This window comes from Lolium perenne, chromosome 6, assembly GCF_019359855.2.
Source record: "Lolium perenne isolate Kyuss_39 chromosome 6, Kyuss_2.0, whole genome shotgun sequence".
In the NCBI taxonomy this organism is placed as follows: Eukaryota; Viridiplantae; Streptophyta; class Magnoliopsida; order Poales; family Poaceae; genus Lolium; species Lolium perenne.
Genome location: NC_067249.2, coordinates 19,834,352 through 19,855,394, shown reverse-complemented (window position 1 = coordinate 19,855,394; position 21,043 = coordinate 19,834,352). Strand labels below are relative to the sequence as shown.

At 42.2% G+C, this 21,043-nt stretch overlaps 1 protein-coding gene and 1 pseudogene across 2 annotated transcripts; one reads left to right on the top strand and one right to left on the bottom strand.

Annotated features, from left to right (window-relative positions):
- Positions 1-7,893: 7,893 nt before the first annotated feature.
- LOC127308695 (uncharacterized) lies at positions 7,894-14,892 on the bottom strand (annotated as a pseudogene).
- A 613-nt stretch (positions 14,893-15,505) lies between these two features.
- LOC127308694 (uncharacterized) lies at positions 15,506-20,485 on the top strand. Of its 2 annotated transcripts, none has more exons than XM_051339589.2 (8): positions 15,506-15,877; positions 16,809-17,014; positions 17,125-17,515; positions 17,606-17,813; positions 18,242-18,349; positions 18,471-18,584; positions 18,676-18,739; positions 19,927-20,485. In XM_051339589.2, the coding sequence occupies exons 1-8, from the start codon at positions 15,624-15,626 to the stop codon at positions 19,995-19,997; spliced, it is 1,416 nt and encodes a 471-aa protein (XP_051195549.1). In that variant the 5' UTR covers positions 15,506-15,623; the 3' UTR covers positions 19,998-20,485. The 2 variants fall into 2 exon arrangements, with proteins under 2 accessions (XP_051195549.1, XP_051195550.1); XM_051339590.1 differs by lacking the exon at positions 15,506-15,877 and adding an exon at positions 15,951-16,156.
- The last annotated feature ends 558 nt before the right edge of the window (positions 20,486-21,043 follow it).

The following is a 21,043-nucleotide window of genomic DNA, read 5'->3' as shown; positions in this document are numbered from 1 at the left end:
CATTTCTCAGACCATAGTTTCCCATTCTATTCACATATCGTGGACACTCATCCCAGGCCTTTGTATCATGAATGTACTCTCTGATATAACCCAAATCGGCGTAGTAGATGCAGCCAGGTAGAAGTGTCGGGTGCACTGTGGTGTCGATGGAGATACACCGGATATAATGCACGAAGAAGGCATGACTGCCAATGTTACTGACCGGATGGAGAGAGCGGCTCTGAGTGTCCACACGGTACACCAATGGTTGGTCCTCCAAAAGCATGTTGTCCAACAACACAAGCAGCAGATCACCATCCGACTTCACAAGATAGAACTTGTCATTTCCAAGTTGTGGAAATGAAATTAGTGTCTCCATCTTGACAGTGCTCGCGCGCTGCTGCAACTGTACATTGGTGCACACTATTCTTTCGGACTCAAAATTATCCACAGCTATTGCATACAGTTCACCATTGAACGGGGTAATGCAACGCAAACTATGGTTCTCCATCGAAAAACTACCATCTCCCCAATCTTCATATATATCCTTAGTTTGAGTGCTCTCATCGACCCAACTAATTTCGTTCGGGTAATGTGAGAAAACTAAGACCATAGTCGGGGATTTGATCACAGCGACTGAATTCACAAAAACAGATGGCATCTGCGCCTCAAACATAGTGGTCGATGCCTTTGTGAGTGGGTTCAGAAGCCGTATCTTGTGCGGCGGGTTCTTCTGGGCAAGCACGATGACACCATGGCAAAAGCCGACGAAGTAGTATCTAAAATATATTGATGAAGATAACATTCAACACTAAGATTGAAAATAAGAATATATTAACCCTATAGATATGGAGGAATTTGGAGGAATTTGAACCTTGCACGAACTTCCGATAGATCTATGGTGACGTAGCGGGATGTGCCGAGTTGGAGGAAGGTGAACTCAGCGGCGCGTGGAAGGGCGTGGTCTACGATGATCCATTCGTGCATTTGCACGTCGGGCTCAGGTAAACCTGAGCGCCAATTTCTACAGACTTGCCTCATAGCAGAGTAGGCGTCCACGTACTCCTCATTCGCCAGTAAGCATTCGCCGATCTTGTGAAGTGGTCCGTCACCCACGAGAGAGGCCCAGCTCACGGAGGCGCCGCGCTTGGATGCGCCGCCCTCGGAGGCGATGGGCTCGGCGGCGACGGGCTCTGAGGCGTCGGGCTCGGCGGCGACGGGCTCGGAGGCGACGGGCTCGGATGCGACGGGCTCGGAGGCGACGGGCTCGGGGGCGATGGCCGCCGGGGCATTCTTCTTCTCCATCGCCGGCAGGGCTCGTACGGCGGTTGGGGTTTTTCCTTCGATTTGGAGAAGTTGATGGGACGTGAGAGGCGTGGTTTCGTGCGTGAGCGAGAATGAGACGTACTGTGTGCAGAGGGAGGGAGAGAGGGGCTTACGCGTCCTAAATGCGACCCGTGTCCACTAGTGCACGTTTGCACCGCGACACGCGTCAACAATGGCACGTCTTCCACTTCTGCACCGCAACACGTCCTCGAGTCTAACCTTGGAAATTTAGATATACTCAGGTATACCCTCGAGTCATATACTAGCATTTTTTGTGTGCTCAGTTTTCCCCTTGGGTGCTAATACTGGCTAGTGCAATATACTCAGTTTTACCCTCAAGTGGCTGGTCAACAGAGAGTCAACAAATGGGATTAACCAGTTAAATGAGTTATTTAATGTGCAAAAAATTACGAAAAAGAGTGGTACTTACTCATGGAGTCTTTACCACAAGTTGCCACTTCTCAAATCATAGATAAATCATAGATAAATCAAGTTTTACCATAAATTGCCACTTCTCAAATCACCTAGTAGCTATGAAGGTGCATGGTTTTCCACAATAAGCCCTACCCAAAACAGCTTTCCCCAAAACATACTTTGTCTGAATGAGGCCATAATTTTCACACTCATGTATATTTGTATTGCAAATAGTTTGAGGTAGGCCAAGATGGGTTTCATTGTACAAAACACGCATTCATTTTTTAAATCTCATATTTGAATTCCTTAGTCTGTTTACTACTCACTTGCCCTTGGTTTCTTGATACTACTCAGTTTTGCCCTCTCCCTTTACAAATTCTCACAGACGCCCAACATTGCCCAAATTGGTCTAGCCCATGTCACGCGGATCGTGCCCGCCGACCGTTGATCGTATGATTTAACGGGCAGGATAACCCCTATCTCTCTCTAGTCGGGGCCACCATCCTCTCTCTCTCTCTGTCGGCGGTTAGCTTCCACCCTCTATGTATGCTAAATGGCGGTTACCCAGTACGCTAAAGTTTGGTTTTCTGTATTATTTTTCACGAGATAAATTATAAACTCTTTTAGGTATTATTTTTCACGCAAAAAATGATAAACCATCACCGATTTGTACTTTTCACGCAAAAAATGATACACCATCACCCATTTGTTGTAGCCATTACTTTTCACGCAAAAAATGATACACCATCACCAATTTATTGTAGCCATTACTTTCCACGCAAAAAATGATACACCATCACCCATTTCTTGTTGCCATTACTTTCCACACAAAAAATGATGAACAATCACCGATTTCTTGTAGCCATTACGGTAAAATGATAAACTATCATGAATTACCATTTCTTTTAGGCATTACTTTTCACGGTAAAATGATGAACAATCACCCATTTCTTGTAGCCATTACGGTAAAATGATAAACTATCATGAATTACCATTTCTTTTAGGCATTACTTTTCACGGTAAAATGATGAACAATCACCCATTTCTTGTAGCCATTACGGTAAAATGATAAACTATCATGAATTACCATTTGAAGGGATCTCGGGATACTAAATTAGTGTCATAAATGCTACTACTTTTTCCTATATATGTGGTCAAAGTTTAAAGGGAAGTTTGACTAAACACAAAACCTAGATGACTACCCCCACAACGATCATGTCCTCCTTAGGCTGGCCATAGTGCTAGTATCTAAATAGATCTTGTACACACATTTTGTATTGAGATTCTACAAAATAATAAATTTAGAAGATTATGATATTACCCTATAATACCACCCACTATAGTGATAGTATCATAGGCAAATACCATATGCATGATACAACAATATGATACTATGCACTATGACTAGCCTTAATTTATTGTGTAAACCCCCACAAGGCCACAACGGTCACCTCCTCCTTAATTTATTGTGTAAACCCCTACAACGGTCATCTCTCCCTTATAAACACCCACAACGGCCATCCCTTGTGTCAATAGGTTCTGCCTCTCTCTTCTTCGTTCACATACACTTGATCCATTGCCATGGCTTCCACGTGGATTATCATCATTGCCACCACCACCGTCAACACTGCCATTGATCATAGAGGAGTTCTTCATCGTCGTCTATGAAGATCCTTTGGTCAAGAAGGTACCTCCGCGTTCCCACATATATGATGCATGTGATTAATTATGGGGGCTACATGTATTTTGCCCTCCGTTTCGTTTCCAGACTATGTTACTATTGCATAATATCAGTGGCGGAGCTAATAACTAATATCTTGCATGAAAATTCCACCTAAATTTTTCCATGAAAGAATTAGGCAATAAATGGACTCTATTAATATTACATGTACTACTACTCGGACGACGAAGATACTGACGATGAAAGCGACGACGACGTGAAGCCATGCATCCATCCCCTTTAGATAAGGGAATTATGACCAAGAATATATATGTAGCTTCATATGCATCGATTTAGAGATCTAGCTATATATTATGCATTTAAAAATTATATCGCAATTTCCACCATGATTCGAGCACCACAGCCTCCAAACGATGCCGATATCGGCATGGTCAGAACGGCTATGCTCACCGCCACTGCTAGGTCACCGTCGGGAAGCACCATGTTTAGCATAAGATTCACTTTAGATTAAGCTGCGAAAATAGTCACCTGCCATTGGCTGAGGCGGCCCCACAGAGCGGCTCTATATGATATTCTCTAAATAAATAGACGACCCCAGCGGTCATTGGCTGCGGAGGCCCCACAGAGCGGGAATATATAATTTTCTCTAAATAAATAGAAGACCCCGATGGTCATTGGCTGCGGCAGCCCCACAGAGCGGTAATATATGTCTTTTCCTGAAAAATAGACGACCCCACTGGTCATTGGCTGCGGCAGCCACACAGAGCGGTTATATATGTATTTTCTTGAAAAATAGATGACCCCACTGGTCATTGGCTGCGGCAGCCCTATAGAGCGGCCCCATTTATCATTGGCAGCACCGCGTATACAATCAGGAAATAAAACGGCCCACGCGTCAGCGACAAATGGATGGCTACCCGTCAGCACGAGACGGTCAGAGAGGAACTGCCCTCTGTGCAGCCCCACCTCGATCTGTGCAGCCCCACCCGTCAGATTAACGGTAACGGTAAGGCCTCTGACCTGACGGCAACCCTCCCGTCCGAGGGGTTTCAAACTAGAGGGAGGAGAAAACCGAGGAAAAGTTAAGAGGCTGGGGAAAACTGAGCACAACTAAGGAACCAGGGGCACGAAAATAGAAATCCCTATATTGTATATAGATCGATGATACCCTCTCTTGTGCCAGTATTTCTTCAAATGAACTTGGTACCTCGGATGAATCCTCCTTTCTTTGCATTATTTGTAACTTAAACTTCTGTAAAAGTAAAATCAAACGAATCATTCTAGGCTTAACATCACCTTTTTCAAGAATTTCTTTCAAGATATTACGATCAATATGCACCCTAACTTTTGAGTCAATAATATAAGATCTAAATTTATCACAAGATAAGACAACTGCAAAGAGTTCCTTCTCGGCCATTGGGTAGTTTCTTTGAGCTTCATTAAGAGTACGACTAGCATAATGAATGATATTGAGTTCATTACCATCATGCGGGCAAAGAACAACCCCAACAACTTAATTACTAGCTTCATAAATAGATCAAAAGGTTTTCTCCAATTAGGTGGTTTAATGATAGGAGCATTTACAAGGGTTTGTTTTAAAGTGGTAAAACCAATGAAACCACTTTCATCAAAGTTAAAATGAGCATCCTTTGGTTAGAGATTAGTTAATGGTCTAGCAACTAAGAGAAATTCTTAATGAATCTCCTATAAAATCCTGCATTATCAATAAAACTTCGTATACCTTTTACATCACGTGGAGGTGGTAGCCTTTCATTTATCATTTTTATTGTATACATTAATCTGATTTATCATTTTTACAATAATATGGCGTAAACATTAATTAAGCAGATGTAGATTTTAATGTGATCTATATATACAACATATAGTGATAAATTATTGTGATCTACAATCTTCACAATAATGAGCATACCTTTTTAAGAAAATGATCTGAAACAAATACAAATTATACCGCTAGCTGTCAAGCTAAAAAAAAATCAACACATGGATCTAAATCTGAGACGACATCACATATCAGAGCAACAACACTTTGTTACAAAATTTTCTCAATATGACAATGCACATAGGAAACGGTGTCATGTATGTGCAACTACATGGATGGTAATATGGAGGACCATAAATTTAGGAACTTCCTCTTAGGTCAAATATGGTTGTGTTCATTCAAGACCATGAAACAGTGCAACAAGCATATAAAACTAGTGTCAAGCACGTCCATCTAGAGCTAGTCGTAAGGTAGTGGTCACCAAGATATGAATTCAAACATGAGCAGAAATTCAAATGTATGGAACACAACAACATGCATTAGGAAATTTATATTGCCAAAAGGCTTGATTATTATATATATCAACAAAGGTACAATGTCAGCACATGTAGACAACATGCTTGCCAAGGTTAAATTAATAATTTAATGACATGCATGAAGTCATAGCCGAAGATAAATTGATCGGACACGGGCCTTTTACCAACAACATCTTTTTTGTAATTTGGTACTTGCAGTTGTAAAATTGGATCAGTCAAGAAGACAAACACGAACGCAATAAACCAAGAACAAACCCTAGCATTCTAACCCTAGGCCCTAGCAATCAAAGAGAGACTAGACCTAACCCTACCAATTAATCGTGCATTCCGGGCACCAACTCATACACATGTGTGAACTAACCCTAGCCATCAAACATAGATCAGATCTACATGCTTGACGTTGTCGATAGGAAAGATGCACGAACCCCCGTTCTTCCTTGATGACCGGTTGCAGCATGAGAGGTGGCGGAAAAGACCACCGAAAGATTCATCGCCGTGAGATGTTGCCGCACGTCTGACTCCGAAGAGAACGTTAAGGTAACGTCCTCCGCCTCCTCCTTGATAGGATTGACCACCGTCTTCGTGGTGGCAAGAGCAGGTGTCGTAGTTCTAGCAGCAGCATCAAGCACGGCGCCTCCAAGTGCACCGCATCAACATCGCCATCGATGTCGAGGCTTGATGTGTGCTTCTTCGTCACTTCTTCCTGTGCTCGATCCATCAACGCACTCGAGAGGTTGTGCGGTGACAATGATGCACGTGGCCGAAAGGAATTGGAGACGACGTGAGGTGGGGTTTTCTCGTACTAAATTTGGGGGAGGAATGGCTGGATGCGAGGATGCGATGCAGGCCGATGTGTTCTTATACCCATGGACGATTATGTTCCGATGGGGCCATATACGCGTACATGTACACAATGTGTAAAATCAAATGTTCCGTACATGTACAATATGCGTAAAATCAAATGACCTACCCAGAATATTCAAAAGGGTGCTTGCAAGTTCACGTCGACACAACATGTTTTAAAGTTATTGCCTATATTTCTTTCTTGCATAACAGACTTGTCCAAACATGCTGATGCCATGGATTATGAATCTAACGACTAGTTCAGATTAGACGTGTGACTAGTCTATAAGTTCTAACTTGATTACCGACTAGCTTGTCCAACTCAACTAGTTTGTAGAGTTGAGCGGTCAAGCGAATAGTCATTGAGTACTAGTCTAGACTAGTGGTATTCGAGTGGACTCAATTGGGGATGGATTAGTCCAGAGGCATCGGTGGAAGTTAAGAATGAAATCCACAATTTCTTAAATACAAGGAAGTTTAGAGCTATGGAGCAATATTTAGACTCGGAGGATGAAGCTGAAGTTCAAAGACATAGTTTCATCATCTAGACAAGATAATTTGAGGCCTATGCCATGAACTTCTAGGTTCTAGCAATATTATGTTATGTAACCTGTGCGACTAGTCGAGCAGTAGTCTACACTAGTCACGACTAGTCTATGAATCGGTACCCAACGACTCAGCTCGACTCCTCGGCTCGTAATCCTTAGCTTGGCGTGCCAAACTTGGTTCTGCTAATGGCATACCAGACTGGGAATGTAAGTGGTGTTTGGGGAATAATTCCTTACCATTAGCAAAGCTGAATCGCAGGAATTGCTTTAAGATAATTAGCTAGTCTAGCCTAACCACAAGAAAATTACTATATAAGCAAACGATAGTGGACGCTTAATTACTTGTTGTCTCAAAATGAGGGAGTTGAGTACTGTTGCACGCACATCAAGTGACGATGGGCAGAGTATGACTGGAATCACACCGATATATATGCAGCAAAACCGTGCTTCTCCCCTCATCGAAGCACTGAAACATGATAAACACAGGCTGACCAGTACCATTGCTGCTGTCTAATGACCGCAGCTTCTCCTCCATGGTGATCATCAAGGCCTCCTACGCCCAATCTACACCTAGGAGTTGATGCCACATCGATATCATGAACCCATCAGTACCCAACAGTCTTAGTAGCTTCTGCCTGTCATGTGAGTTAGTGAGTAGTATGACGCCAAGTAGAGCCGTCCTTTGAAGTTGGTAACGGGGAGTACGGTGGCTGGTGAATTGGTGATGATACAAGCACATTAGGCATTTGCTTTAAGCAATCAGATTCACTAAACAAGTCAGCTCACTAAGTTCAATGGTAGAACATACCATTCTGATTAGTTCTCAGTGACTAAAATATACAGACCTCCGATTTCCTTTCTGTGCCAAGGCGTCATGTCCAACCTATCCGATCAGCTGATCTAACCTCATCTGAAGAATCATTCAGTTCAGGTGTTGCTTGACTGCCATCAGTTCCAGAAGGTTGCATGATCTGTATCACTGCGGTTTCTTCATCACCATCAGAAGCTTGCATCTCTGCGGTTCCTTCATCACCATCGGAAGCTTGCATATCTGTGGTTCCTTCATCACCATCAGAAGCTTGCATATCTGTGGTTCCTTCATCACCATCAGAAGCTTCTTTGCATTCTCTTTCCTGGAGTGCGATGAGAAGGCTGCATGACTTGCGTAGATGTAGCAGCTTCATCTTCATCCGACGCTCCACCAGACTTTCTTTTCTTGCAAACATACAAGTCCTGACCACTGTCTTCATTGGTGGGAACTTCATTGCCGTCATCCGAGCAAGCCAGAGATCGACTTGCACATGTACCATTTTCAATTCTGGGCTCACTGGTGGGTTGGGGATCCTTGAAATCCAATGTATTTGGAGAACAACCATTAGTGGCGCTAAGTAGCGTCTCTAACTGTGTTCTAACAGAAACTGCCACAGCAACTGCATGGTCACAAACCACAGAGTCACTGGGTAGGCAATGAACAACATTTGCCAGTGCCTGGTAATAGAGAAGTAGAGCCAAGGATGGTGGTGCCAATCCCCTGTGGCGGCAAACCTTAGTGGACTTCATTACATGTTTGCAAAGGTTTCCCTTCATTGACCAGCTACAATCACACAAAGAAAGCTGAGAACCTGGGTTCACTATGGCATGGAACCTCTCCTTATCTTTCTGACAGACCACTTTAGCACAATTATCTTCTATGACAATATCAGAATCTGGAATTTGTAATCCTTGTTGCCATTGATTTGGGCCATTTTTCCACTCACTCCTCCAGTAACGAGAAAAGGTGTCCTTCCCAGAAAATCCGTCCAACCAGTAGTAAGAATGAACCTTTGTACCCAACTTATGAACCAACCAATCTGCACGCTGATAGATGCTTTCATCTGCCTCATTCAACAGCCGGACTTTTAGCAGGTGATGGTAACTCTCAATTGCTGAAGCTACCTCAGCAGTAGCCAACGGGGTGCTCTTCAAGACAGTTGTCCATGCCCCTGGTAGACACATTAAAGAGTTGAATTAGAAAACTCATCCAAAAACCTAACAAGTAAAATCAAGACATGGCAGGTAAAACAGGTAGAGGCAAAGGAACATGGACCAACCAAGTCTTGGAAACCATAGAGCTTTGAAGTAGTCCAGAAAACTAAAGCAATCAACAAAATCTTTCAGGAAGGCTTCAAATAATTCCATACCACCATTTCCTCTGCAGATACTGGATATTACATTCCCAAGTCGTTTAGCCATCATTGAACGCTTCTCAAAATCTGAGCACTTGTCCAGCAAATTTTTATGCCAAGCATGCCGGATACGCCATATGGTAATCAAAACTGGGCAATGGAACACTTCCCTGTTCAACAGAATACATACTTAGGCACCCAGACCCGAGGGGAAGAGTACACTAGTAGACAAGCATCAATTACCTTATAGTGCGCACATCGGTCAAGGGATCATCAATAATGAAGCCACCCAACTGCCATGTTGGATCTTTTGTACGAACCCGGTCATAAAGAGCACCCATCCATCCATACATTTCACGATGTGTAAAATTGGGAGTTATGATCCAAGCAACAGGAATCGCATTTTTCTTCTGGTCAAAAACAAGGATACTATGTACAGGATACTGCAAAATAGTGAACAGCAATACTAATATGAAATCAAAGGAAACATTGAGCTACTAAAAAATAAAAATGACATTGACAGACCTTCAACTTGTTTGTTCCAAACTTTGAATCAGAAGCAAGTAAACTGTGGTTGCCATACTGAATCATCTGCTGTAGCTGCCAATCTGTCTGAATGCCCAAGACAAAGCTATCCTTGTCCGTAAAATCTTCAAACAAAAATATGTAATCCTGGTGATTCTCAACCAACATGTTAATACTAACAGCATCATCGTCATCAAGTTCATAACCAAAACGCCGCATTTTCCTCTCCAGACTCCTAACATATCTGTGAGTAAGAAGATCGTCACGGTTTGACGGCCCTCCTTGCCTTTCAACCATTTCAGTATGTCTCTGCATTATGGTCTCAACAGGAATACCAACATAGAGCAAAGACATAACTTCAACACGTAATTCATCAGATATGTAGGGTGCAAACATTGCTTTCGTCCCAATAGCCATCTTGTCCATGGGACCATGGCAGGGTGAGCCTTTTTTATCTACATGCTTATTGTGGTTATAAATCACAAGAGCCAATGATGGTTCAGCAATCAAACGCTTCACAATAAAATGGCAAACACATCCCCTTTTTGTATTAGGACGACCAGCAGGTGTCTTCTTCTTCTTTCCACAAGAGGCCCTGCTAGGACGGACAGCACCACCACTTCTATAATCATCTGGACCGAAAGAGCACCAATACCTGCATGCAATGGTGTCAAAATGTGACATGTTCTATTTAAATTATAGCGTCTCAAACAAGAAATAAGGTAAGAAGAGCTGAAGGCAGTGTAATAAAATAGTGATAGTCTAATTATCTTTAGTGTGGAGATGCTAAGGAAAAGCTGACAAGATGAAAGAACAGCTTCATTTCCTAGCATTAACATTATGCATATTTCCATTTACTTACAGAATATACTCGAGTATCCCATCAACTTTTGGTTTGCAGTTCATGGTTGGCTGACGCGTTCTGTGTGCTTCTTTGTGAAATCGTGTTTGACATTCTTTGTTGTTTGACTCTCCTCTGACAAAGTCATCCACTCTGGAAAATGGAATGAGTGCAAGCCTGTCCATCGAGTCCTTCCAGCCCACAACCATAGACCACGTGATATCTGCTGCTGAAAACTCTAATGTAGTTGGATTCTGAACAGGAAGAGTCAAAATTTCATCCCACCTAGCCATCTGCAACCACAGGATTTGTCACAAATAAGGAATGAAAACAAAGACAATAGCCAATACAGTACAATGTCAGGTCTATGACTTATAATTGACAAATAAGAGAAGTTGTCCATTCAAAGAGGACAGCATATACTAATATTAAAAGACCCCATGTGTCACAGTTAGCTGTATGCCTGCATCTTGGTCTAATCATGATACCAGAACTATTTGTGCTAGCATAGCATGGAATAAGAGCATAGTGCCATTCCTAACACAAGTGATCCATGCCCTAGGTGATTAGGTTTAGCTATATGCTGGCTTAGTTTTATGCTTAAACATAAAAAATAATCAAGTAGCTTGTCCATTTTTATCCTCTTATATGAACAAAAATGTTGTTTCCCAAACACAGCACTGGAAGTAGTCTCCTCAGAAGTTCACAAAGCAAAGTCATGTCTAGAAAGATTCAAAGTGACTCCATTTCCACATGATATTTGTTGCTAACAGAGTACGATCTGTAAAGAAATGCTACACCTTCAGGACAAAAGCATCAAACATACAGAAATACTCAGGACAGTCCCCCTCTAGGCAGCAACAATCCACAATGATATCGATGAATTGGAGTATCAGATTGCTCACAGCAAGGAAATAACAAGAAAGAATTCTTGGATCAATCCAAGAAAATTAAGAGTCTTCACCAGCAAAGGATGTCAATTCAAATCCATACGGATCTCCACACTAGATATCAGTAACAGAGCTACGCGCTGAGGCACACTCTCACCTAAAGAGTACTTGGCCATTACTAAAACCAGAAAGTACCAGCACCAAGGCAAACAAAGTATAGCAAACGCAAATTTGATACACAATCTGAATTCCACGCTTAATGATACATCTTTGTGTTTCGATGAAATTCTAACGACTACCAGAATACTTGTAAATCATTGTTATGCAGGGTTAAGGACCTTAAATCTGTTTATTTTGTACGACTAAAGAGTATATATGTTTTGCTCCAAGGTTGATAACTGGTGCTACCACGCAGATGCAAAACGAGCAAGTGGCAGACCAGTGCTACATAATATTGATGTTGTAATTATGGTGCAGCTAACTTATATAATCAACAGTTAGCAATAATTTGTATTTTATTCTTACTACAATGTGGAACTTCAGGTTTTGACGTTGAAAATCTTCTTTTTCTTATTTTTGTGAGAAAAAGTCTTCTTTTCCAAACGTCATACTCCCTCCATTCCATTAAACATGTCGGAAGTTTCTCTAAACTTGAATGTATCTAGGAGCTAAAAAATGTCTAGATAAATCTGAATTTAGACAAACTTCCGACATGTTTCATGGGATGGAGGGAGTTTTTTTAGAGGATTATTTTTCGAACTACAAATAGTACCATTTTTAAGGTGTTCAAATACCTAACTGTCTCGTTCCCTATGGAGTCTGGGCGCAACGATTATAGCCAATAGGAAGGCATGGAGAAGATCACTCGTTATGCTCTTTTCTCTGAGGCACACACAAGCACAACAGCCTCCATTATATGCTCTAAGTCATCATTTGTTGTCCAACATTAACAAGATGCAAATTGTAGGCACTACAAACATGCTCAATGCACATACTAAAAATAATTCATCAATTCTACAAACTTGATGTACTTTTTTATCTCAGCTGCGATCAATTGTTATAGTTTACATATTGCATAGAGATGTTTTTTGCGCAATGAATACGTAGCTCAATCAAACAACTATCTACAGATGAGAAATCCTTCCAACTGAAAAGCTGCTGCAGATGAGCCAATGTCACGGGACAAACGCTACTGAGACACAACAGACAAGGCAATCCTACTAGTTTCAAAAGTGCTCTGGCCTCTCTTTTGTATGTGCCATATCACATGATGTATCTAGAACTATTGGATCCGTTATTTCATTGCAACTTTTTGGAAAACAAAGATCAAGGACCAGGAGCTCTCACAAGACCTCACGAGAGCACCAGTTCACTCAGACTCCAGTCAGGAATACATCAATCGATTTGTAGAAGTCACATCAAAATAAATAAATAAATAAGCTATACTGCCTATTCAGTGGGGGCAAACATACATATTGCTGAAACAAATAGACTTTGCCAGTCTTATTCAATGGGGGCGTACATACATATTGCAAGTAATCTTATACTCCCTCCGATTCATATTAATTGTCAATAATATGGTGTATCTAGAACTAAAATGTGTCTAGATACATCCATATTGGCAACAATTATTATGGATCGGAGGGAGTACATATTATTGTTGTAATTGTTGTTTAGGGCTTCAGCTTATGGCTAGAAACAGTACTGAGCAGAGCAAGTCATAAATATGTATGGCCATGTAACTGAACTCGCTGTCTAAAAAAATGCCATGGGGAATCTAAATTGTGGGGAGAGGTTTTTGGACCGCTAATTGACACCATTTTTTCCACCACGAATTGTCCAGAAATGCACGAATCAAGACAAAGATTTAGTAATTCCACAAGACAAAGAATATTAGAACTAACAAGATTTTGTTTGCCCAAATTAGTGAAGCAAGTCAAACGAAATATCAGGATGATATGGCATAATACAGTACCTGTAGTCTGAACTCTTATGTTGACCTTGTCAGCAGGATGAGGGATGCTATTATCCACAAAATGCTACCCTTGGGCTGTGGGTATAAAACGGAATCAAAAAGGCAGAAATGAGAATCTTGAATTCATATATTCACATTTGTTTGTAGTTTCCATTAAAACAACAGCATATACACTCGGCAATGCTTATTGCACCCAATTTGACCGGACAGATAAATGCTTCAGGCATATACACGACCACCATACAACATTTCGTAGGCAATTAGGAACTATCATAAATGGAACATAACTGTTCAGAATGCCAAGTTTGAGACAGATATGAATAGGCACAGTGAAGTTTATTTATTTCACTCAATTCGACCAGACAGATAAATGGTGGTCCAGGCACATACAGGCCAATTCAACTGTGCACGTGACATAGGATATATACTAACACTGCTTAAGCAGTCCTGATCGTTACAGAGGATCATGCTGTCACACCGAGCCCGGAACATGCATATAGTACTGGTAATGCTAGGAGAATGAATCTACGAAGCTAGAATTATTTATTCGTGTGAATGAACACCCTCATTTGTGAGGGTGAGCACAGCACAAAAATTGGTTTCTGATCACCACACATCTACATGTACAAACAGGGATGCAAACTAATAGCAAGTGCCTCCCTGCAGTAACAGTTACATCATCCATATGTGTGAACATCATCAGCTAATAAAAGAATACTTGCTATTCTCTCGTGGCACAGTAGAATGGCAGAGGCTTCCGTCTCCCCAAATATAGACACACACACGCTAACACTACCAACCTGCAGTGATTACAAAAGGGAATCCAAAATGTATTCCGTGTCTGTTTTGAATCTCGGCGTGTGATTACAATGCTAGAACAAACTTGATGTGGCCTGACAACTCGGCTGCGTGCAGATATACAGTTATCTAGCCTTGTTCCCGTGGTGGACTTTCCCTGTGTCCTACATCACCGAGACTGGTAGGGGCGTAGGGCACATGAGATTGGGGAGAGAAGGGGGAGGAGGTTGTGCTGATGTGCTCACCGGCCGGCAGAAGCAGCTCCGGCAGGAGACATCGGCAGGACACGTGAGGGTTCGATGGAGAAGAACGTGGCCAAGAACACTCGGTCCGCCGCCGCCGTTCACCCTCCCGGGGAGGGGGGCGGGCAGGGGGGAATAAGGGCGTGGACGGGGAGGAGGCAGGCCAGGGAGGGAGGAGGGCAGGGAAGGGAGACGGAGAGGGAGAGGGTGGCCGAACCTGCGCGACGCCGCCGGGGTCTGTGGTCGCTCGCGTGACAAGGGAAGGGAGGGCAGGCCTCGATGCCTCGTTCTGTTTCTGCAGCGAACCTGTACGCGATTTCGAAGGGATGGCACCAAGCGGCCTCCTCAGCTCGATCTGTCCGGCGTTTTTGCACACCATTGTTTGAGGAACACGACTATATTTTTATACCTCAACAATACTACGTATATGGTGCCGGCCAAGAAGGAGGTTGTTGTAAAGTTATCATCGTGAAAATTCACAACAATTATTACGAAAATGCACCAGTGTTGATATATCCACCATTGCATGACATAGGGATGCCAAATGGTGGGATCTACACGTGTGTCCACTCCTATGAGAAAATTCTTTTCCACAAATGCACTACTAATTGAAAAATGAGCACAACTTTCTCACATTAACTACAAATGAGTTTTTGTTTCCATATCTTCAAAATGAGTCTAATACTTAATATTTCAAAATTTATTTCGTGAACTGCATCTATAAAGTCCTCTACTGTTTGCGCATGTAGTCCCTAAACTAAGTTCATGTAGTCCTGCGATACGTGCTGAATTTATAAAGTTCCTCCAAAATTCATTGTGTCATTCTCGGAAAAAAAATGCAGTGCACCTTAACCCGAGTGGTAGAAAGTTGTTACTTGTTAGCAAAAAAAAAGTCCATTTGCATTTACATTTCTCTCTAACAAAGGTATAGACAGTACCTGGCCCTGGCGGCCCAAATCCGAAACAGGCCCACGCTGACAGTGTTCCCCACTAGTGCCCCGCCGCTCGCCGTCGCTCGCTTCCACTCCCCGCTCCGGCCGCCCCCCGTCCCTCGCTGCCCACGCCTACGCGGCAACGCAGATGGGCGGCGGGAGGAAGCGGCGGCGGCAGCAGCGCGACTGCTCGGATGCGCCGCCGACGATGCACCCGCGCAACCGCTACGCCTCCTCGGCGCCGGACTTCGCGGCGCTGGCGGCGCTCTACCCCTCATTCGCGCCATTCGTCTCCGTGTCCGCGTCCGCGGGGGGAGGCCGCGCCTCCGTCGACTTCACCGACTTCGCGGCCACGCGGGAGCTCACGCGCGTCCTCCTCCTCCACGACCACGGCGTCAACTGGTACGCCCCTGAACCCCTTACGCGCGCGCGTCTGCTGCTGCTCCTGTCTCGGCTGCTTCTGTTCGGTTCCATGGAACTGGCTGAGCTATTCGTCTCTTTGAGGTTGCGCTGCCGTGGAATTAATTGCAATGGCGTGTTCCTGAATTCCACTGACTGACTGAAGCATCAAGCTCATCATGCTGCGTCTCGGTTCCAAGGACCTGTTGCCTGACGCGCTCATCGAATTATGAATTGCTAGCGCTGCTCTCAGAAGTTTACTGAGATGACTTCGGAGTACATGTTAGTACCGTGCACAACATTTCGTAATTGACAAGAGATCATTTGATTTGACTTGCAACGGTACTTGCATAATACTCTCTCCGTCCCATATTAGTTGTCGCTGATTTAGTAAACAGTGGAGTATTTGTATTGAACAAAATCCGACAAAAAGTATATGATGCTTTTATTGTTCAGCTTCACCAGCAATGCCACTGGGAACTTCTATAGAGAGTGGTCCATGTAAAAAATGGGTGTTCAACTTACATATAACATGCCATAACAAGATGTCTGTGCTTTCCACTTCGGTCTCGCTGTACAGAAGTTGTCTTGTTAATTTGTGGTTCTGTGCCAAATTGACCCTCTTATCTTTTGTGATAAGACATCTCAGTAAATATTTTACATGATCTTTTCAAGTTCAAATCATCTGATGTAGGAAAATTGTATAACCAAAGTTCAAATATAATCCTTGCTTAGCAAAATTGTCAGCTGCCAGTTTGCTAACCATGAGAGATTAAGTGCCACTTGATTTTCAAAAAACCATTCAATTTTATATGCCGTGCACAGTATGTCCTCAGATGCTGAGTATGTTCTTCTCTATTTTCCATGCAATAAGTTTTGTGGTAAATAGCACATTTTGTTATGTGACCATGATATATATCGCTACTACTATCAGGTGGATTCCAGATGGACAGCTTTGCCCTACTGTTCCAAACAGATCCAACTACATCCATTGGATTGAGGATCTCCTCTCGTCCGATCTCATACCACGAATATCCAACTCAAGTGAGACAGTGAGGGGGTTTGACATAGGCACTGGTGCTAATTGCATTTATCCTCTCCTCGGAGCATCATTACTGGGCTGGAGCTTTGTTGGATCTGGTACATTTTTATCCTGCGTATGGGAATTTTTGTGAAGCATAAACTACGGATCTCTTAGTAACCTACTTCGGTAAATTAGAAGGATCTATGCTCAGTGATTTTCTTTGCAGATGTTACTGATGTTGCTCTTGAATGGGCTAAGAAGAATGTGGAGAGCAACCCACATCTAGCAGGTCTAATTGAGATCAGAAATGCAAATGAAGTACCTTGTTCTTCCAAGTCTGAAACAGTTGCCGAGGAAGCAGTCGGGGAGAGCACTTCAGAGCCAGTGGAGAATGTGGTGCGATCAATACCACCTATTCTTGTGGGTGTTGTGAAGGATAGTGAGATCTTTGACTTCTGTATGTGCAATCCACCTTTCTTTGAGAGTATGGAGGAAGCTGGCCTTAATCCAAAAACTTCTTGTGCTGGAACTGCTGAAGAGATGGCTTGCCCTGGTGGTGAGCAGGCCTTTATAACACTGATAATTGAAGACAGTGCTTCCCTTAAGAACTCTTTCAGGTAATTCGAATCTACAATCTACTCTTGCAATGGCCATAGTTTGTTATATTTTTTTTCCCTGTTGTTCACAGTATTACCTAACTTTTATAGGTGGTTTACATCAATGGTTGGCAGAAAAGCAAATCTAAAATTATTAGTATCGAAAGCCCGTGCAGTTGGGGCCTCAGTTGTGAAAACTACCGAGTTTGTGCAAGGACAAACAGCTAGATGGGGCCTTGCATGGTCATTCATTGCTCCAAGAAAAATGGTTGTAAGATCCAGTATACCAGGAAAAGTCCACTATTCTTTCATGCTTCAGGTGGGAACATGTCACCTTTTGCTCCTTAATCATGCATCTTGTTGCTTACAGCACCTACGTCCAATTCGATATACCTTTTGTTTTATCCATCTCTATCACAAAAGGTTACTGTTCTTCAATGAGATACTTCATCTTTGGCAAACTATCTTCTCCAGTTCTCATTATTGTGATCTCTGCATCGTGAATGGCGTTTAATCTGTATAATAGTAAATAAATAGTGGAGTACATCTCATCTTTATTTGTAACCTTTTTGTATCCTTGTTGGATTTGCAATTAGGTTGCGTTAAGACTGCTCGCTAGCCTGACATAAAACTCTCTTCGTCTCGTCAACTTATATTTATGTTTTAGTTATTGTTACCACTAACCTGCTACTATTTTTCACTATTGCTTTCTTGTTCAATGTAATGTTTATACATGATGAGTTTCAGGGTCTTCGTCGCGGAAATGGTGCATTTCAGGTGTTGAAGTCAGCTGAGGCATTTTTCTGTGCATCTAACCTATCATGTAAAACTGATTCTCTGTCATTTTCTATTGACGTAAGAATCCTAACCTTCGACCTTTTCATTTTCTTAAATTACTTGAGGACAGAGACCCACACTGATCTGCCATTTTTGTACTTCTGTAAAATCTTAGTATGTCAATCTCTTGCTTGTTTAGGTTACATTGTCAGATGAGCAGACTGAGGCTGCAATATTGGATGGTGATGACCTTCCTGGTTCTATTGAAGACAACTCCACAAAGCTCCATACAGGGGCATCCTTCCGTATTTCGGTATGTTGATAATATATTGTCTGTATATTACTTATCTGGTACCTATTTCGATGTTGCCTTCCAAACAATTTATAAATTTACTTCTGCATAGGTGTTTGAACAGATGCCCGGCACACTGCTAATCAGAGGTTCATTATTGAATAAATCACTCTCAGGTACCCTTTGTTCTGTATGTCAAAAATATCACACTTCTCGGACAAACTTGTAGACCCTTTTCGGCTTTCTTCAATATATGGCATGCTTATATTTTCTTGTTCTTATAGTTATATGTTTTAGTTTCGTTTATCATTTTCAACATACGTGTGGGCCTAGATTCCGAGATGTTTATAACGGAAAATGATTTCAGGATACTGGTTGACCACACAATCCAAGATATGTTACTAAGTAGCATAGAGTTTCTGGACAAGCACACCACGAAGATTTAAAAAAAACCCAAAGTGACTGTCTGATTATATTTTCGGACGCACTTGTAGACACCTTTCTGGCTTTCTTCAGTATATGGCATGATTATATTTTCTTGTCCTTGGTAGTTTTTATGTTGGAGTTTCTTCTATCGTTTTCAACATACGTGATGGCCTAGATTCCAAGATATTTAAAACAGAAAACGAGTTCACAATACTTGTTGACCACACAATCCAAGATATTTACTGAGTAGCATAGAGTTTCTGGACAAGCACCCACGAAGCAGAAAAAAACTACCAAAGTGACTGCCTGACGTGGGAAATGTTGGTCCTACAGTCCTGCTAATAGTTGTCTATCCAGTAAAGAGGGGTGGCAGTGGTACTGATTGCCTCACTGGTTTTGTTGACTGGCTCTGGACAGCTGCTAGTTTGGTAAAAGCATGACGGCGACATAATAATGACATTTTGGACGTGCTAGTGACCATTGGGAGAGGTTGAATGGTTGGTCTGTAGGAAGCAGAGCCTATAGATCCGGATCAAATGGCATGTTGGTTTTGTAGGAGCTTTCTCTGTTATGGACCGTCCTTTCCATTGACAATATTCAGGTGTGCAAGAACTTGTAGACGATCTCATATGTTAATAAGATGCCACTTCTAATATTCAGATTGCATGAACCCAACACAGGATACATACTTCCCTTTGTGCCGCATCTGCATTGCATATGCATATACATGCGTATTTTGCTCATTATGCACCAACTCCAATGGATTCTAAAATCAGTAGCGAGTCCGGTTATGAATGTGGACCAGATAGCGCTTCCACACGATGATCTCTCAGACACTGCGCTGTAGTTCTCCAGATCGCCAGTAACACATAAGCTCGAGTGTTTATTTTGTTGCTGTGGTGATACTGTCTCTGAACCACTGGTTCTGTGTGTGCAGGTACGTTCTCATCGTTTTTCTCGCAGCTGGAGGAAACACTAAAGCTGGAATTCGTCAGTAAGGCCCGGTAGTTCAAGGCCATCTATCCATCCACCCTTAAACTAATCATGAACAAGGCTATGATAATCTCATGGTGACCTCCACTTGTTTGAACTCTTTTGGACGCCAAGATATGTGAAGCGTGGGCATCATGAGACATCAATGGCCCCAGCTGGTAGCCACAAGCAAGCAGAGGTTCTGTCTGAGCTTGTGGTTGAAGGCAACCTGCACTACACCAAATTCCATCTTTTGGGCTGATGCTTATTACGAGCATGTTACTGTCCCGTTGCCTATCCAGGTCTCGAAAACGACTGGACGACGCGGTTTGAGAACCTTGCTTTGTTCCTTCCAGATTCTGCAGCGACATCCACCCCTTTGTTTTGTGACAGTGTCTGCGATGCTTTTGGAAATACATCGCGTCTGGCTGCAGTGCGGGTGCTGTCATTTTTATCTGACGTGTTTCGGAGACATTGCATTTTTGACGGTATGGCAGCTGATTCTGAGAAGCATCTTTTAGTTATTGGATATGTTCACTTTCGGCTGCTCCTTTTACCAATCTAGAGCAATGGCTTTATGGCAGCGTGAAATTTCCTCTCGTATTGATTTTTTTCTCTTATGCTTTTATTACATGATGACTACTAAAGGTACTCCTCTAATCCATAATAATTGTCGCTGATTTAGTAACTAAATTTAGGATAGTAATTAAGAATCAGAGGGAATAAGGCTATCTTAGTCGGCAGCATACATCTTAGCCCACAAAAATGCTATGTGGCAGCTATCTAAAGAGGAGAGAGAGTAACATAGGCAAATACCGTACCATAGCGCATATTATAAGAAAAATTAATACCAAATAGATCTTGTACTCCCTCCTGCATATAAGTTTTAGTCAAAGTCAAACTTTGTAAATTTTAATTATTTATATTAATAAAAAACATATACATATACAACAAAAGAATAATATTTTTAGATTTTTTATGAAATATATTTTCATATTATATGCATTTTTCATGGTAATCTTTGTATTATTATCTATATTTTTGGTCAAAGTTTACACAATTTAACTTACACGGAAAATATG

Coding starts and splice junctions, on each gene's coding strand:
- LOC127308694 (XM_051339589.2), top strand. CDS start 15,624: ATGGGCGGCGGGAGGAAGCGGCGGCGGCAGCAGCGCGACTGCTCGGAT. Junction 15,878..16,808: donor CACGACCACGGCGTCAACTG/GTACGCCCCTGA, acceptor TACTACTATCAG/GTGGATTCCAGATGGACAGC. Junction 17,516..17,605: donor TCCCTTAAGAACTCTTTCAG/GTAATTCGAATC, acceptor TAACTTTTATAG/GTGGTTTACATCAATGGTTG.